Genomic DNA, 26,850 nt, shown 5'->3' with positions numbered 1-26,850 from the left:
CCATGGAAGAACCAAGAGCCATAGATTAGATTAGATTATTAGCCAAGGGAATGAAAAATGAGGTTACACATACAAATTAGATTTCTCTCAAGAGCACAAGCAGTATAAAAGATCGACAAATCGGAACAACTTATACTAATGGAAGCAGAAGTAATAGAAAAAGCAAATAAGAAGGTAAAAGGAAAAACATCAGCTAGATGGCCAAATAAGACACCCTTCACTCATATCCCCTTCTCCCTAACAACCATAATTTGGCATCCATCTCTGAATAAAAGTGTCTTTTTGTGAGAGCACTGGAATCCAGGTAGGAGACCATGAAACCCAAGGTAGTGCAAGATCGAGGAGAGCCGTTTTGAGAAGGCAGGCTCACACCCAGGTACCTGACTTGCTAACTGTGGTCTCTGCCACAGACCCAGAAATAGCTCTGTATCCCCGAGAGTTCAGTTACAGCCTCCTTGGCTTTGGTCCTGTCACTGATACCACATGCAAGGACCCTGGGCACCATGCTCACATGTAGATGCTGAAGCGGCCTGTGAATCAGCTCGAGCTCCTCTTGGCCATGGTCCAGGAGCCCCTGGAGGTGATGCCATCAAGATGGCAGCATAGGTTTTCCCAACTTCAGTCCCCTTCTCAAGATGACCAACTAGCTAGCAACTATCCATAGGAAAGACACTGTTGTGAAAATCCCAGAACCCTGGGGGGTTAGGGTGAAGCACCCCCTGGACCACAGAGATTAAGAAAGATGGCTTTAGGAGGTAGGAGGAGCAGTTTCACCTTGATCATGTTGCCACTCCCCCAGGCTAGCACAAGGATCACTGGGGGAATCTGCTGGATTTGACCACTGAGGATCAGACAGCAATGGAGAGAGGGGAACATGGCTTAGCACAACTGGCACTCAGGTCTTGTGAGATCACATGTCTGCTTGCTGTTGTACCTGGGTGAGATCCCAGGCCAGTAAGTCAAGCCCATGGTCCTGTCTGGCCAGGGAGTGATTTGAGTTTCTAATCAAGGGGCTGCATAGGACATGGGGCCCTTTCTATAGCCTCACTTATGCAAGGAAGCAAATTTGCAGCCCCATGCAACTGCCAAGCATAGCCTTCAGCCCCGCCTGACAAGAAGTGCAAAATTCCTGCATCTGTGCAAAATTCCTGCAGCCCTGGTGAGGCGGGGAACCAATCCAGTAGCCTTGCTCAATTGTTGAACATAGTCTCTGGCTTCACATGACCTGGAAGACTGAACAGTGACCCTGGACAGCCTTGGATCACAGCCTCTGGTACTGCCTAGGCAGAGAGCCCATCCAGTGTCTCTGCCCAAATGAGATGCAAAGACTGTGGCTTTAATCTACCAAGGTTCTCAGACAGTGACTCCGCCCAACCTCAAAACACAGTCTCCAGCCCTACCCAACTGCAGGATCCAGTGGGTGGCCCTGCCCAGGTAGAGAGCCTGGACAGCAGTGTCATCCAATAGCAGAGTACAGCTGGCAGATTACCTGATTGTGAAGCTCCACCTGTAGCCCACACATTTGAAGTACAGCCTGTGCCTCTGCCTGATTGGAGAACAGAGCTTTGTCCAACTATGAAGCTGTCAAAGATTTAAATAGCCAAAGTAAAACTAATGAATTGCTGAAGTAGTAATTGGTAAAAATTATTGTGCATACAGTTTGCAAACCAGGAGCCCTCAAACCAGAACATGGAATGAATCCTCATATATATTTTAAATATATACATATATATTTTAAAGATTTTATTTATCTATTCATGAGAGACAAAGAGACGCAGAGATATAGGCAGAGGGAGAAGCAGGCTCCGGCACAGAGAACCTGATGCAGGACTCAGTCTCAGGACTCAGGGATCGTGGCCTGAGCCAAAGGCAGGTGCTCAATCACTGAGCCACCCAGGCGCCCCTTGGGTATATTGTTATAAGGCAGCTTAGAGAGTGAGAAAACAGTGACTGTTTATTCTCCACAGTAATTAGTTACAATATTCTAATTTTCAGTAGTTACATCATACCAATTTTAAATCACAGTTCAAATTTGCTTATCATTTCTAGAGGCACAAGCAAGAAATGATCCAGGTCCAGGTAGCCTTGCAGAAGAAGCTAAATGCACTTTGCCTGCATGAGTAAGCTGGTTCAGTCTGCTCAGGGAACTTTCAAGCCTCATCTCTGTCTGTCCTTGATTTTAACAATTCCCTCTGTTCAGGCTTTCTCTCTGCAGGCTGAGAGTGTGTCCAAAACATTACAGTGTTATTCTAAGTTCCTGCTGTTGATGTAGTCAGGCCAAAGAATCACATATTCACTATTTTCATTAGTTGGGTCATCAGGCCAGAGGGCCATGTGATCACTTCTTCATAATTCATGTGGTTATTATTGATTTCATCCAGTTGTCTGACCCCAGTGGATACTCTGGCATATAGAGTGGCTGCTAACAAGCATTGAAAACCTTCGAGAATATACAGTGTACTTGAGAAGTTAATGTGAGAGCAGCCAAGGCTTGAGAAATTCCCTAGAGCACTGATTCTCAGGAGCCAAGATTTAACCAATGAAATAAATCAAATGGGTTATAATCAGATTCAGGCTTTACCTTTCTAAGCCCATGTACAATTTTTTCACAAGTTGTTTACAGAAGTGCAACATGATATATTAGCAAACACACACCAGCTGGGATGAGTGAACTTGAGGATGTCATATTTTAGGAGACTGTGTAGCAGGTGAGCTTTCTCCTAAATTAGGCCTTTCTATGAAGTAAGCAAGCAGTGTTTTAATGAGAGGCATTTCTATGGAAACAAAAGAAAAACAAAGGTTAATAGTTTGAGCAAATTATAAATTCAGTTTTCTGATCTTAGAAGCCAGGTGAGATTTCTCGATGTCAGGTTCTAAGCATCTTTAGATGGAGAAGGCAAGCAATGGCAAACAGATGGATTTTCTTGGTTTGCAGTGTGAATGTGTCTGGTGACCTTTCTGAGTGGCCCCAGAGCAATAGGCAAAAGAATTATTCACACGCTGAATTGTTGTGGTGAGTCTCTGAGGCTTATATCAAGTCGTTCAGCTTTAGCTTGCATAGCTTTGGGAAAAGGGCAGCTATTAGTTTCACAGTGATTCCAAGTCAAAATAGTGGGAGAAAATGGAAAATGTTAGTTTGGGAGTTTTAGACACCTATTGGAGGAAATTAGGATACAGGAACCAGTCCAGTGTACAGATAGAAAACAATCTTCAAATACAATTAACAGTATTAGAATCTGATCTCTATGAAGGTATATTACTGAAATGTAATTTTTTTCCTGTATAATCATTTCCTTTTGCATCAGAGACAACAATAGAAAGACTAATTTGTTAATAAATTAAATCTAGTTTTTAAAAACTTGGCTTGATTATTTATGTAAGTGCAATAACCATAATGATTGGCCATATAGGGTCTTTTAGATCTGGAAAACAAAACATTAAAAAAACTATGTTTTAAATTAAGTCATAAAAATAATAATCATCCTCATTAGTTCATTTAGTCTTCTGTTTTAATTCATGTTGATCTGGATCTTATGTTGGCAGTTTTAAAAATTCGTCTGTTTTCCATCACGGTTTTAGAAATTCTTAGCCAGTTCAGTGTTATGATCTTAAAGTTATCAGAAACCTGCATTCTAGAGTACTTGTCCATAAATTTCTCTGAAGATGATATATATATCATATGTATGATATGTATATATGTATTCATGAGAACACAAAGAGAGGCAGAGAAACAGGCAGAGAAGCAGGCTCCTTGTGGGGAGGCTGATGCGGGACTCGATCCCAGGACTCCAGGATCACAATCTGAGCCAAAGGTAAACGCTCAACCACTGAGCCACCCAGGTGCCCTTGAAGATGAAATATATTTATAAAAGTCTTTGAGTAAAACGGTAACTATAAATGACAAAAGGCTTAAAAATGGCCATGGCTAAAGATCAGAGTTCGTTATAATTTAATTGACAGGGAAATTTGTTTATCTGTGATATCCAATATTTTAAGATAATAGTTGGAATTATGGCTGATAACACTGTAATAGGACAAATAAGATTCCCAGGAATTCCATATAATTTCTGGAACATGTATATGAATAACTTCCATATAAATATTCCCTAAAGAAAGTTTAGTGTCACTTGTTATTTGATAATGATTTCCATGAAATTTAAAACATACAGGGATCCCTGGGTGGCGCAGCGGTTTACCGCCTGCCGTTGGCCCAGGGCGCGATCTTGGAGACCCGGGATCGAATCCCACGTCAGGCTCCCGGTGCATGGAGCCTGCTTCTCCCTCTGCCTATGTCTCTGCCTCTCTCTCTCTCTCTCTCTGTGTGACTATCATAAATAAATAAAAATTTAAAAAAAACATACAAAAGTTATATAGTTTTTTTTTAAAAAAAAGAACAACAACTCTTTTTTTAGAGAAGATTCAGTTTGCTTAGGAAGTTCAAAGATTTGATAAAGACAAAACATAGAATCTTTGTTTTTTATTCAGAATACATTTATGGTAAAGAAAAACATTTGTTGGGATCCCTGGGTGGCGCAGCGGTTTGGCGCCTGCCTTTGGCCCAGGGCGCGATCATGGAGACTCGGGATCGAATACCACGTCGGGCTCCCTGCATGGAGCCTGCTTCTCCCTCTGCCTGTGTCTCTGCCTCTCTCTCTCTCTCTCTGTGACTATCATGAATAAATAAATAAAATCTTTTAAACAAACAAACAAACAAAAAAAAAACATTTGTTTACAAACCAGAATCTAAGAAAACTGTGTCCTTTTAACAGAAAGAAAAACCGAATTCTGATTTTGCATCAGTATACTTTTGATATTACAATTTTTCCTATTTTCTTTTTTACTTAACTAAATCCATTTTAATCTTAGCTTGGTCACACATAAAATTCCTTTCTCGAAGTATGTAGGTGTCTCAGGTGGTTAAACACTACTTTTGGCTCAGGTCATGATCTCAGGGTCCTGGGCTCGAACTCTGTCTGAGTCTGGCTCCCTGCTCAATGGAGAGTCTGCTTCTCCCTCTCTCCCTCCCCCAACTCATGCTCTCCTTCTCTCTTTCTCCCTCTCAAATAAACAAAACCTTTTAAAAAAAATTCCTTTCTCAGGAATCCTCTTACACTGTTGATGGGAATGCGAGCTGGTGCAGCCACTCTGGAAAACAGTTTAAGTTTCCTCAAAAAATTGAAACTAGAGCTGCTCTATGATCCAGCAATTGTACTACTACTACTACTAGGTATCACCCCAGAGATACAAATGTAGTGATCTGAAGGGGCACCTGCACCCTAATGTTTATAGCAGGAATTTCCACAATAGCCAAACTATGGAAAGAGTTCAGATGTCCATCGACAGATAAATGGATTACTAAGATGTGGTATTATATATACAGTGGAATACTACTTAGCCATAAAAAAACAAAATCTTGCTATTTGCAATGACATGGATGGAACTAGAGGGTATTATGCTAAGCAAAATAACTCAATCAGAGAAAGACAATTATCATATGATCTTACTCATGTATAGAATTTAAGAAAAAAACAAGATCATAGGGGAAGGGAGAGAAAAAATAAAACAAGATGAAATCAGAGAGGGAGACAAACCGTAAGAGGCTCTTAATCATAGGAAACAAACCGTGGGTTGCTGGAGGGGAGGGGAGGTGGAGGGATAGGGTAATTGGGTGATAATATTGAGGAGGGCACATGATGTAATGAGCACTGGGTGTTATATAAGACTGATGAAAGACCTCTACCTCTGAAACCAATTATATATTATATTTTAACTGAATTTAAATAAAAAAGAAAAAAATTTAAAAATTACTTTTTCAAGATTGATTTTCCACAAACCTACTATAGCTTTCAATATATAGATTTTGTTCTTTTTCCTTCCTATTCTGCAACAATCATTTTACGGATAAAATTATCTTCTTTTATTCCCTTTACCAAAAATGCATCTCTATTCATCATACCTTCTCTTATTGAAAACATATTCTCTACGTTTCATGTACAGTCATTTCTTAAATCCTTATTATTTCTAGTAGCTTTGCAAAACGAAAAGAAACACACATAAGAAAAAACACAAAAAACTTCTCGAAACCGCTTTTCTTTTGCTGATGATTTCAACTTTATTAGTTCATGCATTATTTTCTCAATTTCAAAACGTACAAATCTTACGTAGGCAAGAATGCAAGACAATTGCTATGGAGTAATTACAGACTTACTCTTACAGGACAACATAATTGCCTACATAATTGTTAAATGAATATAAACTCCTGTGTCATATAGTTAAAATAAACCATATCCCTTTTGGAAATTACAAGATGAGATTCACTTGTGTCTGTAGGCTCATTCTAACACAGCTCAATTAGAGTTGTTCTACTGGGAATAATAGAACAGGTAAGGGCAACAAGATCCCCACATTATGGCTAAAGAAGATTGCTCCATGTTGAGTAGTCAGAAAAAAGACTTGAAAAATGAGTCAACAACTTCTAAACTGATGGCAACACTATAAATATCCAGGAAGCCACAAACAGGATTCCCAGCCTGGTAATGGTTGTAAGAAATGGGAAAGTTCTTGTAAACAAAGATTGCTAACTGGCTACAAATCTGCAAAGAGAAGGTAACAAAACTACCACAGAGTGATCATAGCCTGGGCTTGGGGAGTCACCACCGTGCATGTATTGGACAGAAATGGTGATTGTTGTTGTATTGGCCTCTTCAGGTGGTTGCACAGACCCTTTTATTACTCAGTTTATTGTTTTACAAGAGCAGTGACTTTCAAACATGTTGAGTCATTCCATGGCAGGAAATATGGCATATGCTGTGGGGCAGCACATACTTACATGTATAAAACCATATGAGTAACTGAAAGAAAAGTTTAATGAACTGACACATATTTCTTATGTTCAGTATTTTCCATGTATGTACTCGGTTTTGCCTTCTATGAATTTATTCTCTTTTATTTATATCTTATATATAAGATATATCTTATATATTATAAGATATATTATAAGATATATATGATACAAATAAACCTATAATAATTCAATCTATGAATTATAGATAAAGTGAAGATATATATTATCCATTTATCTGTATGGATAGATATAGATTATATATATTTTTCAGTTTAAATAAATATTAATCAAAATTCACCAATGGTCTGTGACCACAGTTGGAAAAAGGAGAAGTTACAGTAAATCCTTCCATCGTAGGAGAGAGCTCTCATGGGTGTTCCACTGCTTCTCATCTTCCAAAAGGATGCTTGCTGCTTTGCCTGTATTTCCTTAGCACCAATGCACACAGTTTGCATGGTTAATTTGTGATTATTATTCTAAGTGTTCTGAGTTTCACTTTGGTTCATTTTATATTCTCAACTCTTCTTCCAACCTCTTCAATTATTTGACAATTCAAGTTGCTTTCTCGTGAAAACTAGAGAGCAAGGGTGCCTGCGTGGCCCAGTTCGTTAAGAGTTCAACTCTTGGTTTCTGCTCAGGTCATGATCCTGATGCCCTGGTCCTGGGATCCTGCCTGCCTCAGTCCCTCCAGCTCTCTGCTCAGCAGGAAGCCTGCTTCTCCCTCTCCCTCTGCCTGCTGCTCCTCCTTCTTGTGCTTTCTGCTCTGTCAAATAAATAAATAAAATCTATAAAAAAATTAGCACACAATGTGAACTATCATAGATAAGCATTCTATAGATTAGCCAATTTATAAGAACATTTCAAAATTGTTAGAAGTATATTCTTTCTTACATTAAATTTTTTCAGTATGGCATAAAGCATGTTTACAAATAGACCCAAATGTGTGTTTTTGTCTCTGTATGAAAATTAAAAAGCTGAAAGCAGATAAACTTATGTTTAACATTTAGTTTGTTTGATTTGGAAATGATTTAGATATTCAATGACTATCCATTATTCAGTTTAACTTAGCATGAACTTCGATCTTATTTATATTTACTTAAATTACTTGTTTTTAACAATTATGCTTGGATTAGATCTCTAAATAATTTACATCATCTTAAGTTCTTTTGCTTGTTGACAAATTTTGAAGAAATGCCTGCTTTATTAAGCCAACAAATTTAAATTAGCTTTTATTTATTGAGGATTATCCCAGATCAAGTGAACTTGAAAAATATTTGGGTCAGTTTCTGTGTTTCTGAGAGTATACTCAATTTATATAAATGTTTAATTTTTTTGAGCCAATTAAATAGATCTTTATAAACTAATCTTGGCAATACCATCTGGAGGTAGAAAAATATCCCATATCCACATTATACACACAAAGACATATGTAACATACAGATAGACACAGAGATCTTATAACTATTGTTTTAAAATTTTTAGTCATTTCTCAGGTACAAACCTGAAAAAAATAGCTGAATTCAAATTGTGTTTCTGACAGATGGACCAAGTTAAGTAAGGTCACCTGCTCAGATGGCCAGTTTTTTACTATAGATTTTTATGCTTCGGGGGTCCTTTTAGAACTAATTTTGAAGTCATTTTGTCTTTTAGAAGCCTCTGCATACCAACCAAAGGATGACTTCCCTTGTCTGTCTCAAAGAGGTTTCGGACTTCTCTTTTAAGAGTTCCACTTAAGAGGAACCTATCTAAAACAGAGATTCCCCAGGATGGCCGTTGTGATTCTACATTATTAAAAAGTTCACCCAGGGGCACCTGGATGGCTCAGCTGTTGAGCATCTGCCTTCGGCTCAGGTTGTGATCCTGGGGTCCTGGGATCGAGTCCTGCATCAGGCTCCCTGCATGGAATCTGCTTCTCCCTCTGCCTTTGTCTCTGCCTCTCCCTCTGTGTCTCTCATGAATAAGTAAATAAATATCTTAAAAAAAAGTTCAACCATTTTTCCAGAAAGGCTCAAGATCCTGGTCCAAGAACCAGATAGAATCAATCTTGCCTTTGGATATATCCTAAAATGTCCTAACAATTGTTCTAAAACATCTAGAATCACGTGTTTTTCCTGATTTTGAACAGGATGGGTGACTTACCCATCAACAAACAAACACGGAAACAAGAAAGCGAAACAGAAACAGAAACAAGTGTGCACAATACAGTTGGAGAACTCAGAATGTAGAGAGTGGAGCTCAGACCCAAGAGAGACTCCCCCTCAAGCTCCAGGGACAGGAAAAGGCTGTGAGCTCTGTGGGCTCTCTGGCTACCAGCTCTTGGTTGCTCATTGGCATTGGAGTTGTTGAAAGTCTTTCATGGATCCCACCTCTAACTCCATAAAGTATCAAAAGTTCAAAACAGTCAACACAAAACCAATGAATCAATGGTAATTCGCAAAATTTTACATCACAAAGAGACAATTTGCAAAAAGACAGTTTGCAAAACAGGAGGACTCAAACCAGAACATGGAATGCGTCTCAGGGGTATACCGCTCTAAGAAGCTTATATAGTGAGAAAGCAGTAACTGTTTATTCCTCACAAAGATTGGTTACAATATTACAATTTTCAGTTGTTGTCTCTTATCAATTTTAAGAAACAGCTCAAATTCACTTGTAATTTCTAGAAACATAAGCAAGAAGTCATCCAGGTCAAGTTAGCCTCCTAACATAAGCCAAATTAAGCTTTTCTGCATGACTAAACTTGTTCTGTTTGCTCAGGGAACCTTCAGGGCTAGGCTTTATCTGTCCTGGATTTTAACAAAGCCCAGACTGTGGCCCCACCTAAAACAGCTAATGGCACCATCTAGTCACGGAGCACAGCCTAAGATTCCACCAGACCAAGAGCAATTGCAGAGCCTGTCCCACAGCACTGCCCAGTCGCAGAGTCCATGGACACTGTCCTTTTTTTTTTTTTTTTTTTTTTTTTTTTTTATTGGTGTTCAATTTACTAACATACAGAATAACACCCAGTGCCCGTCACCCATTCACTCCCACCCCCCGCCCTCCTCCCCTTCTACCACCCCTAGTTCGTTTCCCAGAGTTAGCAGTCTTTACGTTCTGTCTCCCTTTCTGATATTTCCCACACATTTCTTCTCCCTTCCCTTATTTTCCCTTTCACTATTATTTATATTCCCCAAAATGAATGAGAACATATAATGTTTGTCCTTCTCCGACTGACTTACTTCACTCAGCATAATACCCTCCAGTTCATGGACACTGTCCTGCCAGGGAACACAGCCTGTGAGCTTGCTGGACCAGAGGTGATTACAGAGCCCAGCTAGTGGCTCTACAAAAATGGAAACACAACATAGTCAAACTTCTGGGTTGTAGCAAAAGCATTTATAAGATGAAAGTTTAGTAATATCAATGCGTACATTAAGAAAAAAAGAAAGATCTCGATTAAATAACCTAACTTTACATCCCAGGAACTAGAAAATGAAGGAAAACTTAGCCCAAAGTTAGCACAAAGAGGAAAATAAAGATTAGAGCAGAAATAAATGGAACAGAGAATAGGAAAACAGTAGAAAAGACTAACAAAAATAGGAGTTGATTCTTTGAAGAGAGAAACAAAATTTGCAAAACTTGAGCTAGAGTCACCAAGAGATAAGACTCAAATAATGAAATTATGAGTGAAATTATAAATGAAAGAAGAGACATTACAACTAAAACCACAGAAATACAGAGGATAACAAGAGACTACTATGAATAACTATGCCAACAATTGGATAACCCAGGAGAGATGGATAAATCCCTAGAAACAAAAAACCTACCAAGACTAAATCAAGGAGAAATAGAAAATACAGAGAATGGACCAATGGGTAAGGATACTGAATTAATAATCAAAAACCTCCCAACACTGAAAAGTGTAGGACCAGATGGCTTCACTGGTGAATTGTATCAAACACTTAGAGAAGAATTCTCAGACTTTTCTGAAAAATTGAAGAGGAGGGACCACCCCCTAACTCATTTTAGAAGGCTAACATTAACCTGAGACCAAGGCCAGATAAGGACACTATGAGAAAACTATAAGCCACTGTATCTGATGAATAGATATGCAAAACTCTTTCTTTTTAAAAAGTTTTTATTTAAATTCCAGTTATTTAACATACAGCATAATATCAGTTTCAGGTATACAATTTAGTGATTCAACACTTACATATACTATACCTGGTGCTCTTCACAAGAGCAAGATTCTTAACAAAATACTAGCAAACTGAATTCAATGGTACATTGAAAGGATCATATGCCATGATCAAGTGGGATTCATCCCTGGGATGCAAGGATGATTTAACAAATACAAATACAACAAATCTACTAATGTCTCACATTAGTAGAATGAAAGATAAAAGTCTTATGATTATTTCAATAGGTCAAATAGATATTTGACAAAATTTAACATCTTTACTAATAAGACAAACCTCTCCACAAATTGGGTAGAACAAACATGCCTCAACCGTAACAAAGGCAATATATGACAAGTATGACATATCATACTCGATGGTGAAAGGTTGGAGGTTTTTCTTCTAAGATCAAGAACAAGACAGGGGGACCCACTATTACCATCCTATTCAACATTGTTGGAGTAGGTAATCAAGAGAACATGACTGCCAGTTGACCCTCAAGTTGGACTTAGGCATTCAGAAGCCCCTCACCTCTAGCTGGTCCTTGGTATGTATGCTGTACCTACCATTCCCATATTAGTAATTGTCCAAAGACATCACCTCAAGAGAATAAGGTGTTGTTGAGACCATCTAGACAACATATGTGACTGAACCCCATTAAGGCCTCTACATAAACTTTTAAGATTCTGGTGGGCAGGTGTGGAGATCTACATATCTTGCAACCACACAGGAAGAACCTCATGAGTAATTTCCCTTGCTTATTAAACCTGCCACCTACCAGTCTGGAGTGGCCTGCCTCTTTTCTTGGTTTCTCCTTGCACTCTGTATATAGAGGCCACTTGGTGAACCAGGAGACCTACTACTATAAGTCCTATTGCCAGAGCCATCAAACAAGAAAAGAAATATAGTCATCTAAATTAGAAAAGAAGAAAAATTGTCTTTGCATAAGATATGATCTTATATATAGAAAATCCTGAAGACTACCAAAAAACTTAGGATTAATGAAAAAATTCAGCAAAGTGCATGATACAAAATAAACATGCAAAAATCAGTTGCATTTATATATACTAACAATAAACTATCAGGAAAATAAAAGAAAAAATCCCATTTGAATAGTATCAACAGCTATAAAATACTTGGAATAAATTTAACCAAGAAAGTGAGGGATCTATATGCTGAAAACTAGAAGACATTAATGAAAGAAATTGAAGAAGACACAAATAAGTGGAAAGATACTTGTGTTTATGGATTGGAAGTTCAATATTATTACAATATCCATACTACCCAAAACACCTACAGATACAATGCAATCTCTATCAAGAGTCAAATGGCATTTTTCACAGAAATATTTTTTAAAAACCCTAAAATTCATATGGGAATAATCAAAGATCCAAATAATCAAAGCAATCCTGAGAAAGAACTAAGCTGAAAGCATTATATTCCTTGATTTCAAAGTACTCTAGAAAGCTGTAGTAATCAAAACAGTCTGGTACTGACATAAAAACAGATACATAGACTAATGGAACAGAATAGAATCCCTGGAAATAAACTCATTCATATATGGTCAATTAATTTACAACAAAGGAACCAAGAATATTCAATGGTAAAAAGGGAAGTCTTCCTAATAAATGGTATCTGGAAAAGAGAACAGTCATTTACAAAGGAATGAAACTGGATCCCTGTCTTTCACCACTGAGAAAAATTAATTCCAAATGGATTAAAGATTTAAAAATATAAGACTGCAAATCATAAAACTTCTAGAAGAGAGCAAAAGGGAAAGAGCCTCCTTGGCACTGGTCTTGTCAATGATTTTTTGTATATTACACCAAAAGCTCAGGCAATGAAAGCAAAAATAAATAATCAGGGCTCCATCAAACTAAAAAGCTTTTCTGTACAGCAAAAGAAATCAACAAAATGAAAAGGCAACCTATGGAATGGGAGAAAATATTTGCAAACCTATCTGATAAGGAATTAATATCTAAAATATACAAGGTACTCATACAACCTGATAGCTCCCCCCGCCAAACACCCTGCAAATAATCTAGTTAAAAAATGGACAAAGGACTTGAATAGACATTCTCCCAAAAAAGATGTACAAGTGGCCAACAGGTGCATGAAGAGATGCTCAACATTATCAGTGAAATGCAAATCAAAAACCACACCTCACATTTGTTAGAATAGCTATTACCCAAAAGACAAAAGATAACAAATGTTGGTGAGAATGTGGAGAAAAAAACTGCTGTACACTGTTGGTGGGAATGTAAATTGGTGCAGCCACTATGGAAAACAGTATAGAGGTTTCTCAAAAAATTAAAAATAGAACTACCATATGTTCCAGCAATTCCACTCCAGATATGTATCCAAAGGAAATGAAATCACTATTGTGAAGAGCTGTCTGCATCTTCATGTTCCTTGCAGCATTGTTTACAGTATCAAAGACATGGAAACAACATGTCATTGACAGATAAATGGATAAAGAAATGTGATACATACACACACAAGAATATTATTTACACATAAAAGAAGATAATCTTGTTATTTGCAACATGGGTGAATCTGGAGGGTATTACAATAAATTACGTAAGTTAGAGAGTGCATATGTTGAACAGTCTCACTTATATGTAGAATCTAAAATAACCACATTCATAGAGGCAGAGAAGAATAGTAGTCTTCAGGGTGGTGGGGGGAAGAATGTGTGAAGGCAGTTGAAGGATATGTACTTCCAGTTATAAGATGAATAAATCTGGGGTATGATTACATCAGTAGTTACATTAACTACAGTATAGTATGGTTACTATAGTTAACAATACTGTGTTGTATACTTTAGAGCTGCCAAGAATATAAATCTTAAAAGTTCTCAGCACACACCCACCCCTCACCCCACCCCCCAGGTGATGTATTTGTTAACTAACTCATTGTGATAATCATTTTGCAATATATGCATATATCAAATAATCACCTGTATTCCTTAGACAATGAAATTTGTCAATTATATCTCAGTAAATTGGAAAAAAAGACAATTGAAAATTATGGAACATGCTATTTGGGGGAAGGCGGGTATTAGAATATTACATGGTATAACCCAATAGATAGCAGTTTGGCAATACTTATAAAATCTTAAAATAAACATACCTTTGACATAGTGATTCCACCTCTACAAAATTAAGCTATAGATATATGCATATATTTATGAAATAGTGTATATGCAAAGTTGCAATATTTATAGTGTTTATTAAGTGCCTACTGTGTGCCAGGAACTAGAGATATAATGACAACAAGACAGAAATCCCTATTCTTTTATAATGATGAGCAAGACAGACAGAAGTCCTTATTTTCTTAGATTCCAAGCTCTAGGGAGAGAAAGCTAATAAAAATAAATGAACAAGACATGCGTCCCTAACTCACTTGCTGCTGCTCCACCATTTTAGTGCCAAGACATGCAGAGTGGGGACCTGAGCTAAAAAGGAAACCAGAGTGGAGCCAAGCCAAGAGATGTAGGCTGGAGTGAAGCTGCACATGATGGCCTCTCAGGATATCTTCTTCGAGGCTCTAGCACCTACAGGAAAATAAGGCAACTGAGTCAAGCCCTGGCTGGGTTCAGCCCAGTCTCACTTTCCAAATATACATCCAACCTGAGGAAGGATATATACACAGCTCTGAATATTTATTGATTCCTGAATCAGCATGGTTTTTTAGAGAGGACTTCCTTTCATCCCTGAGTTAATTTCCTGTTCTTGAAAAACATTACTGAAATATAGAGAGTTAAATTCTCTCCTCCATAGATAGCCTGTATTAATTGATTGGAAAGTTTAACATCATTAAAATAGCAATCCCGGGGGTGCCTGCGTGGCTCAGTTGGCTAAGCATTCAACTCTTAATTTCAGCTCAGGTTATGATCCATCCTCACATCAGGCTCCATGCTCAGCAGGGAGTCTGGTGGAGATTCTTCCTCTCCCTCACCTCCTACTCATGCTCTCTCATGCTCTCTTTCTTTCTCTCTCTAAAATGAATAAATAGGGCAGCCCAGGTCACTCAGCGGTTTAGCGCCGCCTTCAGCTCAGGGTGTGGTCCTGGAGACCGGGGATTGAGTCTCATGTCAGGCTCCCTGCATGGAATGGAGCCTGCTTCTCCCTCTGCCTGTGTCTGTGCCTCTCTCTCTCTCTCTCTCTGTGTCTCTCATGAATAAATAAATAAAATCTTATTTAAAAAAGAATAAATCTTTTTAAAAATGGCCACAGTGCACAAATTTATCTACATGTTCAATCCAATCTCTATAAAAATCCCAGCTGTCTTTTTTTGCATGAATTCACAAGGGTATCCTAAAAATCATTTAGAAATACGTGGGGCTCAGAACAGCCAAAACAACTTTGAAAAAAAACAAAGTCACAGGACTCACATTTCCTGACTCCGAAACTTCCTACAAATGTAGAATAGTCAAGACTGTGTGGTATTGGCATAAGAATAGACATACAGATATAAATGAAATAGAATTGAAATTCCAAAAATAAACCCATTTACTTATGGTAAATTTGTTCTTGATTTGCGTACCAAGACAACTCAATGGTAAAAACAAAGTCCTTTCAACAAATGGTGCTAGGACAATTGAATATCTACATAAAGAAGCATGGAATCATATCCCTACTTCATACCACATACAAAATTAATTCAAAATGATTTGAAGACCTAAATGTAAAAGCTTAAACTATAAAACTCTTAGAAGAAAACATCAGAGTAAATCTTCATGACTGTGAAGTAGGTAATGGTGATTTATTTATTTTTTTTAAAGATTTTGTTTCAGAGAGCACAAGCATGGGTGGGGGGGGCGGGGCGAGGGGAGAAGCAGACTCCCCACTGAGCAGGTAGCCCAATGCAGGACTCGATTCCAAGACCCTGGGATCATGACCTGAGCTGAAGGCACACATTTAACCGACTGAGCTACCCAGATACCCAGTAATGGTTATTTAGCTATAACATCAAAAACACTAGAAACAAAGGAAAAAAATAGATAAATTGGAATTAATCAAATTTAAAAATTATTTGTGACTTAAGGACACCCTTAAGAAAGTGAAAATAAAACCCACAGAGTGGGAGACACATATTTGCAAATCATATATCTAATAACTATCTAGTATCCAGTATATATAATGAACTCTTATTACACACTAATAAAAGATGAGTAACCCAGTTAAAAATTGGCAAAGTATTTGAATGGGTATTTCTCTAAACAAAATTTAGAAATGACCAATAAATAAATGAAAAATACTCAATGTCGTTCATCATTAGGGAAATGCCAATCAAAACCACAGTAAGATACCCATCTATACCCACTAGAATAATAAAAAAAAAAAAAAACAGAAAATAACAAGTGTTGGTGAAAAGTGTTGTAGAGAAAGAGGGAACTTTACTCACTGCTGGTGGGAATGCAAAATGATGCAACCATTTAGGAAAACAATTTGGCAGTTTCTCAAAATGTTAAACATAAAGCTACCATAAGACCAAAAATTCCACTCCTAGGAATCTACTCAAAGTATTTCCTCAAGAAATGAAAACATGTATCTACGCAAAAATGTGTACACAAATGTTCGTAGCAGCAATATTCATAATAGTAGAAACAAGTGTCCCAACAACAGAACAGACTTTTTAAATGTTGTATATCATCCATGCAATAGAATATTAGCCATAAAAAAGAATGAAGCACTGGTACATGTCACAACATAGATAAATCTTGAAAACATTATGTTAAATGAACATTTTCAAACACAAAAGTCCATACTTTATGTGTTTTCATTTGTATTAATGTCCAGAACAGGCAAATCGATAGAGAAGACAGTAGATCAGTGTTTTCCAGAGTCAGTGGGAGGGAAAAATTGGGGAGTAACCACTAATTGGTATGGGGTTTCTTTTGGGGTCATGAAAATGTTCTATAATTAGTGACAAAGGATACAAATTCTGTGATACTAAAACATATTGAACACTTCAAAAGAATAAACCTTAGAATATGCAAATTATATCTCAATAAAAAAATTAATGAATAAGTGAAATATGTGGCATGTTAGAACATGATGAATATAGATTTAAAAGTCATTATTGGCACTAGTCAGCCACTAACTAGGGAGGGGCATTGTTAGTGGCCATCCGTAGCAAAATAAGGGTTTAGTCTAAATGATTTATTGAGTCTCTTCCAAATCTAGCTTCCAATGACTCTCTCAATCTTCATAATCAAGAAGTTCAAAAGAACTGCTGGAAAAGTCAACTCTAGAAAAAAACCCAGCCTTTACATCTTTGGTATCTCACTTAAGGCAGCTCTATTTTTGCATATTGGGCATTAATCTCTTAATCTCTTTTCCTGTTTATAAAAAGTGACTACGAATCTAAAAGACTATAATATCCCCTGAAGATTTCTGATTGATTGTGAGCTGCATGGAGAGAAATGCTGAGCTAAAGTAATTTGTAAAACTGAGTATCTCTGTAAGTTCAAGAACAGTTTTCGTAAGGGTTTCATGAAGAAAGAGAAATGGGTAGCTGTTGGCTTTTTTGAGCCAAGGTGTGAACATGCATTGTCATGTTCATTGTTGACATAAATGTCAATGAGCATAGCCATTGTTGACATAAAAGTAAAAGGTAAAGGGGGTGCCTGGGTGGCTCAGTTCAGGTCATGCTCTCTTGGGTCATGGGATCGAGCTTAGCATCGGGCTTCATGCTCATCGAGAAGTCAGCTTGAAGATTCTCTCTCTGCCTCTTCCCCAACACACACACTTTCTCTCTAAAATAAATAGATATATCTTGGGGCAGCCTGGGTGGCTCAGCGGTTTAGCGCTGCCTTCAGTCCAGGGCCTGATCCTGGAGACCCGGGATCGAGTTCTGCGTCAGGCTCCCTGCATGGAGCCTGCTTCTCCCTCTGCCTGTGTCTCTCTCTCTGTGTCTCTCATGAATAAATAAATAAAATCTTTTAAAAAATAAAATAGATAAATATTTTTAAATATAAATTATACGTGATTTGTAAGGACACAGACCTCGTATGAGGCATACGTATAGTGGTTAAGAGCTTGGGCTCTCACAGCAACTTCTTGCAAGATACATCTATGAAGGCAAGGGAAACAAAAGCAAAAATGAACTAATGGGACTTAATGAAGATAAAAAGCTTCTGCACAGCAAAAGAAACAGTCAACAAAACTCAAAGACAACCTACAGAATGGGAGAAGATATTTGCAAATGACATATCAGATAAATGGCTAGTACCCAAGATCTATAAAGAACTTATTAAACTCAACAGTAAAGAAACAATCCAATCATGAAATGGGAAAAAGACAAAACAGAAAGACAAAAGACACGAACAGAAATTTCACCAAAGAAGACATACACATGGCCAACAAGCACATGAGAAAATGCTCTGCATCACTTGCCATCAGGGAAATACAAATCAAAACCACAATGAGATACCACCTTACACCAGTGAGAATGGTGAACATTAACAAGACAGGAAACCACAAATGTTGGAGAGGATGCGGAGAAAAGGGAACCCTCTTGCACTGTTGGGAATGTGAACTGGTGCAGCCACTCTGGAAAACTGTGTGGAGGTTCCTCAAAGAGTTAAAAATAGACCTGCCCTACGACCCAGCAATTGCACTGCTGGGGATTTACCCCAAAGATACAGATGCAGTGAAACGCCGAGACACCTGCACCTCAATGTTTATAGCAGCAATGGCCACAATAGCCAAACTGTGGAAGGATCCTCGGTGTCCATCGAAAGATGAGTGGATAAAGATGTGGTTTATGTATACAATGGAATATTACTCAGCCATTAGAAACGACAAATACCCACCATTTGCTTTGATGTGGACGGAACTGGAGGGTATTATGCTGAGTGAAGTAAGTCAATCAGAGAAGGACAGACATTATATGGTTTCATTCATTCGGGGAATATAAAAAATAGTGAAAGGGATTATAGGGGAAAGAAGAGAAAATGAGTGGGAAATATCAGTGAGGGTGACAAACCATGAGAAACTCCTAATTCTGAGAAACGAACAAGGGGTAATGGAAATGGAGGTGGGCGGGGGGGATGGGGTGACTGGGTGACGGGCACTGAGGGGTGGGGCACTTGACGGGATGAGCACTGGGTGTCATTCTATATGTTGGCAAATCGAACTCCAATAAAAAAATATACAAAAAAAAAAAAAGAGCTTGGGCTGTGCAGTCACCTGTCTAGGTTGAGATCCTGGATCTATCCCTTACCAAGCCACCTGTACCTGTTTTCCTCAACAATTAACAATACCACATAGTATTTGTCCTTTCCCATAAGACAGTTGTGAAGATTAAATTAGATGATACTCATAAAGCGCTGAGAAAAATATCTAAGCCATGGCAACGTTAGCATTCTCGGTTTCCAGTAAATACTCCAAATGCTTAATGAGCATTTTAAACACACCTGGCATTACTTGACAAGTACTTGTTTCCAATGAATTGTCTTGTAACCCAGATTCCCTAGTAGTTATTTGTTATACAGTGAGATTTTTCATATTGTAAATAACACTCCTTTTTTCTTTTTTCAGAATAAAGGCAAGAAAACGTCACTAACAAAATGAAGATCCTACTAATTATATTTGTCTTAATCCTTTGGACTGAAACATTGGCAGATCAGAGTCCAGGTACCAGTATATTTTATCATCATTTAGGAAAATAAACATTTTTATGTCTTAACTAACATTCATTTTAATGCATAGAAACAAAGGATTTATTTCTTTAACAATCAAAACAATCAAAGCAGACAGCATTGACTTGTAGTTGGATCAAGCAAACTTAATCTTTCAAAGATGACAGAAAGAGAAAGCCATGGGCAAAAGGCATGAATTATGCTACACCTGGCTAAAAAAGCTTTAATTATTCATTGATTTGCTCAGGTCCCAGTGTTCCATGTCTCTGTGAATAGAACCAATGCCTTTGTTTTGTAGGTCAGTCTGCATCCTAGGATTCCTGACAAATTTCTGAGTTATTTTGAAAGAGAGAGCAATTGTTAAGCACATCACTGATTTCTAGTGTGGAGGTGGCTGACTGCTAAAGTGGATGCTGGTGGTGCCTCCCCTGGGCCCGACTCTTTTATTAGGCCAGAACCCGGCTCGTGGTCCCCCACCCCCTCATCCAGCTGCTATAAATATTGCCTGTAACAGCACACAGACATGGTCCACTTTCTCAGGAGAATTGCTCTTGGCTTTTCTAGAGTCAGCTTATGCAGGACATTGTGCCCATAGCCCTGTGCTTCTTTCCTGCAATTTCTGGAGATGGTCTGCAGCCAACAACTGAGTGAGTGATGAGTATAACAAGTTGGCCCTCTTGCCTTAGAGAGAGGCATGCTCCACAGTCCTCTCAGATCAGGAAAACATGTTGCTTTGCCTCTCTCCTACTTCCCTTACACTGCTTCCCCTTGGCAAAGCCTCGCCTCCAGTCCCTGTCCCAGGATCTGCTTCTAAACTCTCCAACCCAAGACACCTGCTTGCTTGATATGGTTTCTCAAAGTTACTCTTAGTCCAAACACCACTTTGGGGGCTTTCTTGTTTATTATTTAGTATAATGTCAGAGTTTTCGGTTGAAAGGAAGGAAGGAAGGAAGGAAGGAAGGAAGGAAGGAAGGAAGGAAGGAAGGAAGGAAGGAAGGAAGGAAGGAAGGAAGGAAGAAAAAACATCTCTGGTATAGAGTTGAGAAAGAAAAAGAAAATTATTGCTTAACTTTACAAAAGTCCTCTTGTTTGATATCTTCACAAAACACAGTATAACTTCTTCTGTTTGACTTCCAGAAGACACTGTGCTTGGCATTCTGAGTTACTCTTGACCTAGGGCATAGTATCAAATGAGTATTGTGGTCTCAAATGTAAAGGCTGAACAATCAATCACTTTATTTAGGTTTGTGGTCATCTTATTTTGATAGGGCCAGGCCCTGAGTATGCAGATGTCGTGTTTCTGGTGGACAGCTCCAATCACCTGGGAACTAAGTCCTTCCCCTTTGTGAAAACGTTCATCAGCAAAATCATCAACAGCCTCCCCATCGAGGCCCACAAGTACCGCGTGGCCCTGGCCCAGTACAGCGACCAGCTCCACAGTGAGTTCCAGCTGGGCACGTTCAAGAGCAGGAACCCCATGCTGAACCACCTCAAGAAGAACTTCGGCTTCGTTGGTGGCTCCCTGCGCATAGGCCAAGCCCTCCGGGAGGCCCACAGGACCTACTTCTCCAGGCCCGACAGCGGGAGGGACAAGAAGCAGTTTCCCCCGATTCTGGTGGTCCTGGCTTCGGCCGAGTCCGAGGATGACGTGGAGGAGCCCTCGAAGGCCCTGCGGGGAGACGGAGTGAGAATCATCTCCGTGGGGCTGCAGAGCGCGTCTGAGCAGGAGCTGAAGGCCATGGCCACGGGGCAGTTTCATTTCAACCTGCGGTCGGCCAGGGACCTTGGAGCGTTTGCCCCAAACATGACGCAGATCATCAAGGAAGCCACCCAGTACAGGGAGGTAGCGGCCCTGGACGATGTAAAAGGTAAGGAAGGCCGGGTTAAGGAGGCACCAGTCTGGGGCAGGCGGCTCTGCGCATTCCTCCCTCATTGCCTGCAGCTCACCTTCTGGTGTCCACGATCCCCCATGCTGAGGTCCTGGACACTTCTGCACATCCCTGTCAACTCTTACGGCCGTGTTTGCTTGTGCCTTTTCTCTGACAGGCATCCTCTTGCACCACTCCTTTGTCTTCTTACAGCTTGGATGCCTCCTGACATCATTTAAATCTCGGCCCAATAGTCCTATCCTGTTGCAAGGCTTTCCTTTCAAATTTCTTTTTTGTGTCTCCCAGTTCCCTGTGCACGCTTGATGACAGAAGCACTTCCCAGAGTGAAAAATTACTCATTCCTGTGTTGGTGCCCTCCACCAATGCACATTGTTGGTCGCACATTGAAGGCAAAATTGGGAACATCCATGTGTATCTCTGTATTCTTCGGGCCTACACGGTGCTTGACAATGAGCTAGTATTCTATTTCTTAGTGAGTGAAAAAGTCTTATGGATAAAGAAAGAAGTTCAGAGGGACGCCTGGGTGGCTCAGTCAGTTAAGCATCTGCCTTCCATTCAGGTCATGATCTCGGGGTCCCGGGATCGAGCCCTGCTGCCAGCTCCAGCCCTGCTTCGGGTTCCATGCTCAGCTCCCTGCTTCTCCTTCTCCCTCTGCTGCTCCCCCTGCTTGTGTGCTCTCGGTCAAATAAATTAAAATCTTTTTTTATGGTGAAAAAATTTATATTTAGATTTATAGCCGGCTGGACTCAGTTTAGATGATCCCAATTTTGTTGGCAATATCCAAAGCATCATAGTCAGGAGCCAGTCGAACATATGCTTTCTTCTCTCCGGCATCAGGCCTGATCAAGGTGTTGACCTTGGCCACATCAATGTCATAGAGCTTCTTCACAGCCTGTTTGATCTGGTGCTTATTGGCCTTGACATCCACAATGAACACAAGTGTGTTGTTGTCTTCTATTTTCTTCATGGCTGACTCAGTAGTTAAGGGGAACTTGATGATGGCATAGTGATCAAGCTTGTTTCTCCTGGGGGCGCTCTTTCAAGGATATTTGGGCTGCCTTTGGAGACGCAGGGTCTTGGGTCATCGGAATGTAGGTGACATGTGGATCTTGTTTTTTTGTGACTGTGCACGCCTTTCAGCACCGCTTTCTCAGCTTTCAAAGCCTTTGCTTTGGCTTTGGCTCTGGCTTTGGGAGGGACAGGGGCTTCCTTCTTCGCCTTCAGCACCATTTTCATGAAAGGGCAAATAAATTAAAATCTTAAAAAAAGAAAAAAGTTCCAAGTCTGTTCTCTGGCCCTCACAGTCCTGGCACAAGCATGGGGCACCTGGTGAATATTCCGTAAATGCCTGTCAGCTGATGCAGGGCTTCCCTGAAGCATGTTAGGCTTCCCCTAAATGCGAAGGATAGCTTTCCAGTAAGACCAGGCAGAGAAGACTATATCTCCCCTCAGTTATAGAGTAGAGCCATGCAGCGGGCTGCAGTTTTGAGCCTACCATCTGCTCTGTTGGCTTATCCCCTCCTGCACTGTTTTATTCTCTTTATAGGTAAAATCACTCTAATGAGTGTCAGCACCTGCTAAACCCTGGAGTTTGACTCATTCCCCTTCTCAATTATGCAATCATTTTGTGCTCTTATTTTTTTCTTTTGCATTGAAGACACACTTTCCCCCCACATTTTAACATTTTGATATTAGGATGTGTCTTGCAGTGATGCTTTTTTTTTTTTTTTTTTTTTTTGTTTCTAAGAGCTGCCATTAAATAATAGTATCCTTGGCAGTAGCCTGGACTTTGAATTGAAGAAATATTAGAAATATTTCTGACAAGTTTATGGGTATGAATGAGACAAATTACTAGCTCAGATTGAACTGATTCAGTGCCGTTTCTTGTATAGTTTAGCACCTTAACTATCACATCTCCCAACATAAAATTTTCCCCAACTTATTTTCTGAGAGCCACTGAGAGTTTTTCATATGGCAGTACAGACCATTCCTCTCAGGCTCCATCATCCATGTTGATGCCTGTTGTATGTACATAGCAGCTTGACAGCAACATCTTACTTCAGTCACTGCAGCTGGTTTCCCTGGTGGGGAGGTCAAGGGAGGGCTGTTTCTCAGCTTTTTCCCTAAGCAGCCACTCACCAGAACCACCAGGTCCCATATCTGCCTTCCTGCCGGTCCCTGGAAATCCCCGTATTTCACACAGAAATGTGAAAGTTCTCCTTCTCATCTGATTTTATTCTTGATCCCCTAGGCCAAAAGGAGGAATATTTATAATCCCATTCCCATGACTTACAATGTCTCACATGAAAAATGCTTTGTGTCTTAAGCGAGTTTTCCACAAAGACCTCAAAACAGAAGATTTTTGAGTACAAATAGTTTACTTGGCAGGTGATCCCAGACAGCATTAGGAAGGAATGGATAAACTGAGACAGGAAGCTGCCCATGAGGTGTTGATGGGCAGGCAGGATGAGCCAGTGCACAACCCCAGCGAGGCACTCAATAAGTGTGCCATATTCATGAGAGGCTTCCACCATTCTCTCCAGACTAAGGTGGAAAGACTTCCTGGCAGAATGGATTTCCTGGCTGCCTCTGCACTCTGCAGGCAATGATGGGCCATTCTGAGCAGGTACTATCTGGTTCCAAGACTTAAGGAAGTCCTGCTGTGGTACAAAGCTCTTTGAACACCAGGTCAGAAGCCCCAGACGCTGCCACTAGGTGGCTGTGTGAACTTGGGGAAGTGATGTCATCTCTGAGCCTTGCATCAGTCTTCTCATTTGTAAATCATGGGAGCTGAGATGACCTTCAAACTTCCTTTCTGCCCCACCATTACCGATTCCATGGCTATAGCTATGGCTTGATTTTGTAGTAGAGCCAGTTCAAGCCTTAGCAACCAATAGATTCCCTGAATAATAGGAAGTTTATTTCCCTTGTAACATTATAGGTCTTGTGCTCAAGGTGACCAGTTGCCTCTCCTCTATTCAGATACTTGGGTTGGTGGAGGGTCTTCTATCTTCATGTATGACTTCCAAGGTGCCCTGGGGATTGTTATACAGCTGGTGAGTGGGAAAAAAGATGAAAGATCACTAATGGGAGAGTTTTATGGGATAAGTTTGGAAGAGACAGACACTATTTTTGCTCACATTTCATTATCCAGGTCATAATCCCAAGGTCACACCTAACTGCAAGTGAGACAGGGATGTCAGGTCTAGCTCTATGCCCAAGAAGAGGAAATGGGTTTTAGTGAGTATTTACAAGGCTCTGCCACAGTTAGTGTTGCTCCTGAGACACCAGACACCAGGGAATCCCTTTCCTTCCATTTTCCTGATTTCTCACTCCTGCTGCCTTGGGGAAATAGCAAGTTCTTATGGTTTACATTCTTCCTTCAGAGGAGAAACCATCCTGTAACCTTCCACCCTGGGGACCTGGGATCCTCCAACCCTATAGGTGGCTGCTTTGTTTTTCCACCTTCTTAGAGGGTTCTGTGCACTATTGTGCTTCTCTCCTTCTAATTTACTTCACAGCAACGTAGCGCAACAAGGTTTTGCTTGATAGGACAACTATCCTTGCCTTTAGAAGTTAGGAGTAAGAACTTCAGAGTAAGTAAGGTCTAGATTCAAACCATGGATTGGCTACTAATGGCCTTGAGTAAGTTACTTAACCTCTGAGTTTCAATTTCCTTACCATAACATGAGGATAATAATGCCTACCTTGATATGGATGAGATGGCTTGTATGGCATTTGGCACACAGTTTACTATTATTCACAGTAATTGCTATTTGCAAATAAATACTAACCCAAGTAGGTCATGCTGGGAGTTTGTTTCAGCCAACTGTGTGGGTGCAGAGTACATTGGTAGATTTATGAGAAGTATTTTTCATTTGAGTTCTCACTAGGCATCACGTACTGCAATGGTAAGGATAAGTAAGGCATATCTTCTGGCTTCTAGAACTCACAATCCTAACGGGCTGCTCTTGGCAAGATTGAGCTTATTTCTTGGCTACGCTTTCCACAGATGTAGTTCCTCCACCTGTGCCTGGAGTAGGCATTTTCTGTGCATATGGTGTACTGTTCTCGGGATTCCAGATTTATACCACCAACTGCTTACCTGGCATCTTCAATAATATCCCAAACTTAGCATGTTTGAAATGGAACTCGATCCCTCTTGCAACTTGTTCTTACTATCTTCCCTATCTTGAAAAAAGGTACCACCAATATCAACTCATAGTTCATGCCAAAACCTAGTTTTCACCACTTCTTCTTTGTCTCTTCACACTGACATCCAGTTTACTATCCAGACCATCTCTGTTCTACATCTAATTCATGTATCAAAACTACCCTGTTGTTTCATCTTACTTGCTATTATTCTTGTCCAAGAAACATTATTTCTTTCCTGGACTAGGGCAAGTATTTCTTACTGGACATCCTTGAAGTTGTTATCTCCCCTCAGCAACTGGGGTGATATTTTAAAGATTTAAATAAGATCGTGTGACTCCCATATGACTTAGGCACTGCTTTTCTCTGGCCTCATCCATCATTGCTCCCCTCACTCACTGTCACCAGCCACTCTGTTCTTCTTGCTTGTTCCTACCTCCTCCTGTCCCTTCTGCCAGAATTATTCTTCCTTCAGAACATGTGGCTAAATCTGTCTCTAAATGCCTCAGCCTAATGTGATGCTCTTGGAGGGGCCTTTCCTGACTTTTTTATATCTCAAGTAAATTAGTCATCATCCCACATCCCCATAATAATAACTCAATTGACTTACTTGTTTTATTTCCTTGTGAGCACTGAAATAATCTAATTTAACTATCTGCCCTCCCTATAGAATGTCAGCTTCCTGAGGTCAGAGATATTTCTGCATCCCTGCATCATAGCACTTGAGAGTGGTGGTGGTGGTGATTGTGGCGGTAGTCATACTAGTGGTGGAGGACACAGAGGTGGTGGTGGACATGGAGATGGTGGTGATGGTGATAGTTGGTGATAGTGATGGTGGTTGGTAATTGTTAGTAGTGGCAGAGGTAGATGTAGAGATGGCAATGGTGATAGTGAAGTGAAGGTGAAGATACAGGTGGCTGTTAGTTTTTATTGATGTTGGTGATGATAGTGGAAGTGGATGTGGGGGAATTGGTGGGTGGTGATGGTGGTGGAGGTAAGAGTAGTAGAGGTGAGTGGTGGTTGGTGGTGGGTTGGTCATATTGGTGGTGATGATGGTCATGAAGATCATCGTGGTGGTGGTGGATATAAAAGTTGGTAAGAAGCACTCTTCAGATAGAAGGAACATTGTTGTAAAGACTCTAAAGTCAGTGACCT

The 26,850-nt window shown here is 39.8% G+C and overlaps 1 protein-coding gene and 1 long non-coding RNA gene across 7 annotated transcripts in view; one reads left to right on the top strand and one right to left on the bottom strand.

Annotated features, from left to right (window-relative positions):
- COL6A5 (collagen type VI alpha 5 chain) overlaps positions 1–26,850 on the top strand; it is a 129,710-nt gene that overhangs the window by 20,137 nt on the left and 82,723 nt on the right. The window contains exons 2-3 of the mRNA XM_072792814.1: positions 19,554–19,649; positions 20,923–21,522. Coding sequence (XP_072648915.1) covers positions 19,583–19,649; positions 20,923–21,522 — 667 coding nt within the window. The 5' untranslated portion in view covers positions 19,554–19,582. The remainder of the gene's footprint in view (positions 1–19,553; positions 19,650–20,922; positions 21,523–26,850) is intronic.
- The window catches only part of LOC140614041 (uncharacterized), a 49,934-nt gene continuing 29,188 nt past the window's right edge, over positions 6,105–26,850 (bottom strand). For 4 of the 6 annotated variants that reach the window (XR_012014932.1, XR_012014934.1, XR_012014933.1 and 1 more), the window contains 2 exons: positions 23,925–24,596; positions 6,105–7,607 (listed from right to left, as the gene is read on the bottom strand). This is a non-coding gene — a long non-coding RNA (uncharacterized lncRNA). The remainder of the gene's footprint in view (positions 7,608–23,924; positions 24,597–26,850) is intronic. The other 2 variants (XR_012014936.1, XR_012014937.1) reach the window with 2 other exon arrangements.

Source organism: Canis lupus, chromosome 22 (genome assembly GCF_048164855.1).
Source record: "Canis lupus baileyi chromosome 22, mCanLup2.hap1, whole genome shotgun sequence".
Classification (NCBI taxonomy): domain Eukaryota; kingdom Metazoa; phylum Chordata; class Mammalia; order Carnivora; family Canidae; genus Canis; species Canis lupus.
Note: the sequence above shows the minus strand (reverse complement) of the source record. Positions and strands in the feature narration are given on the sequence as shown.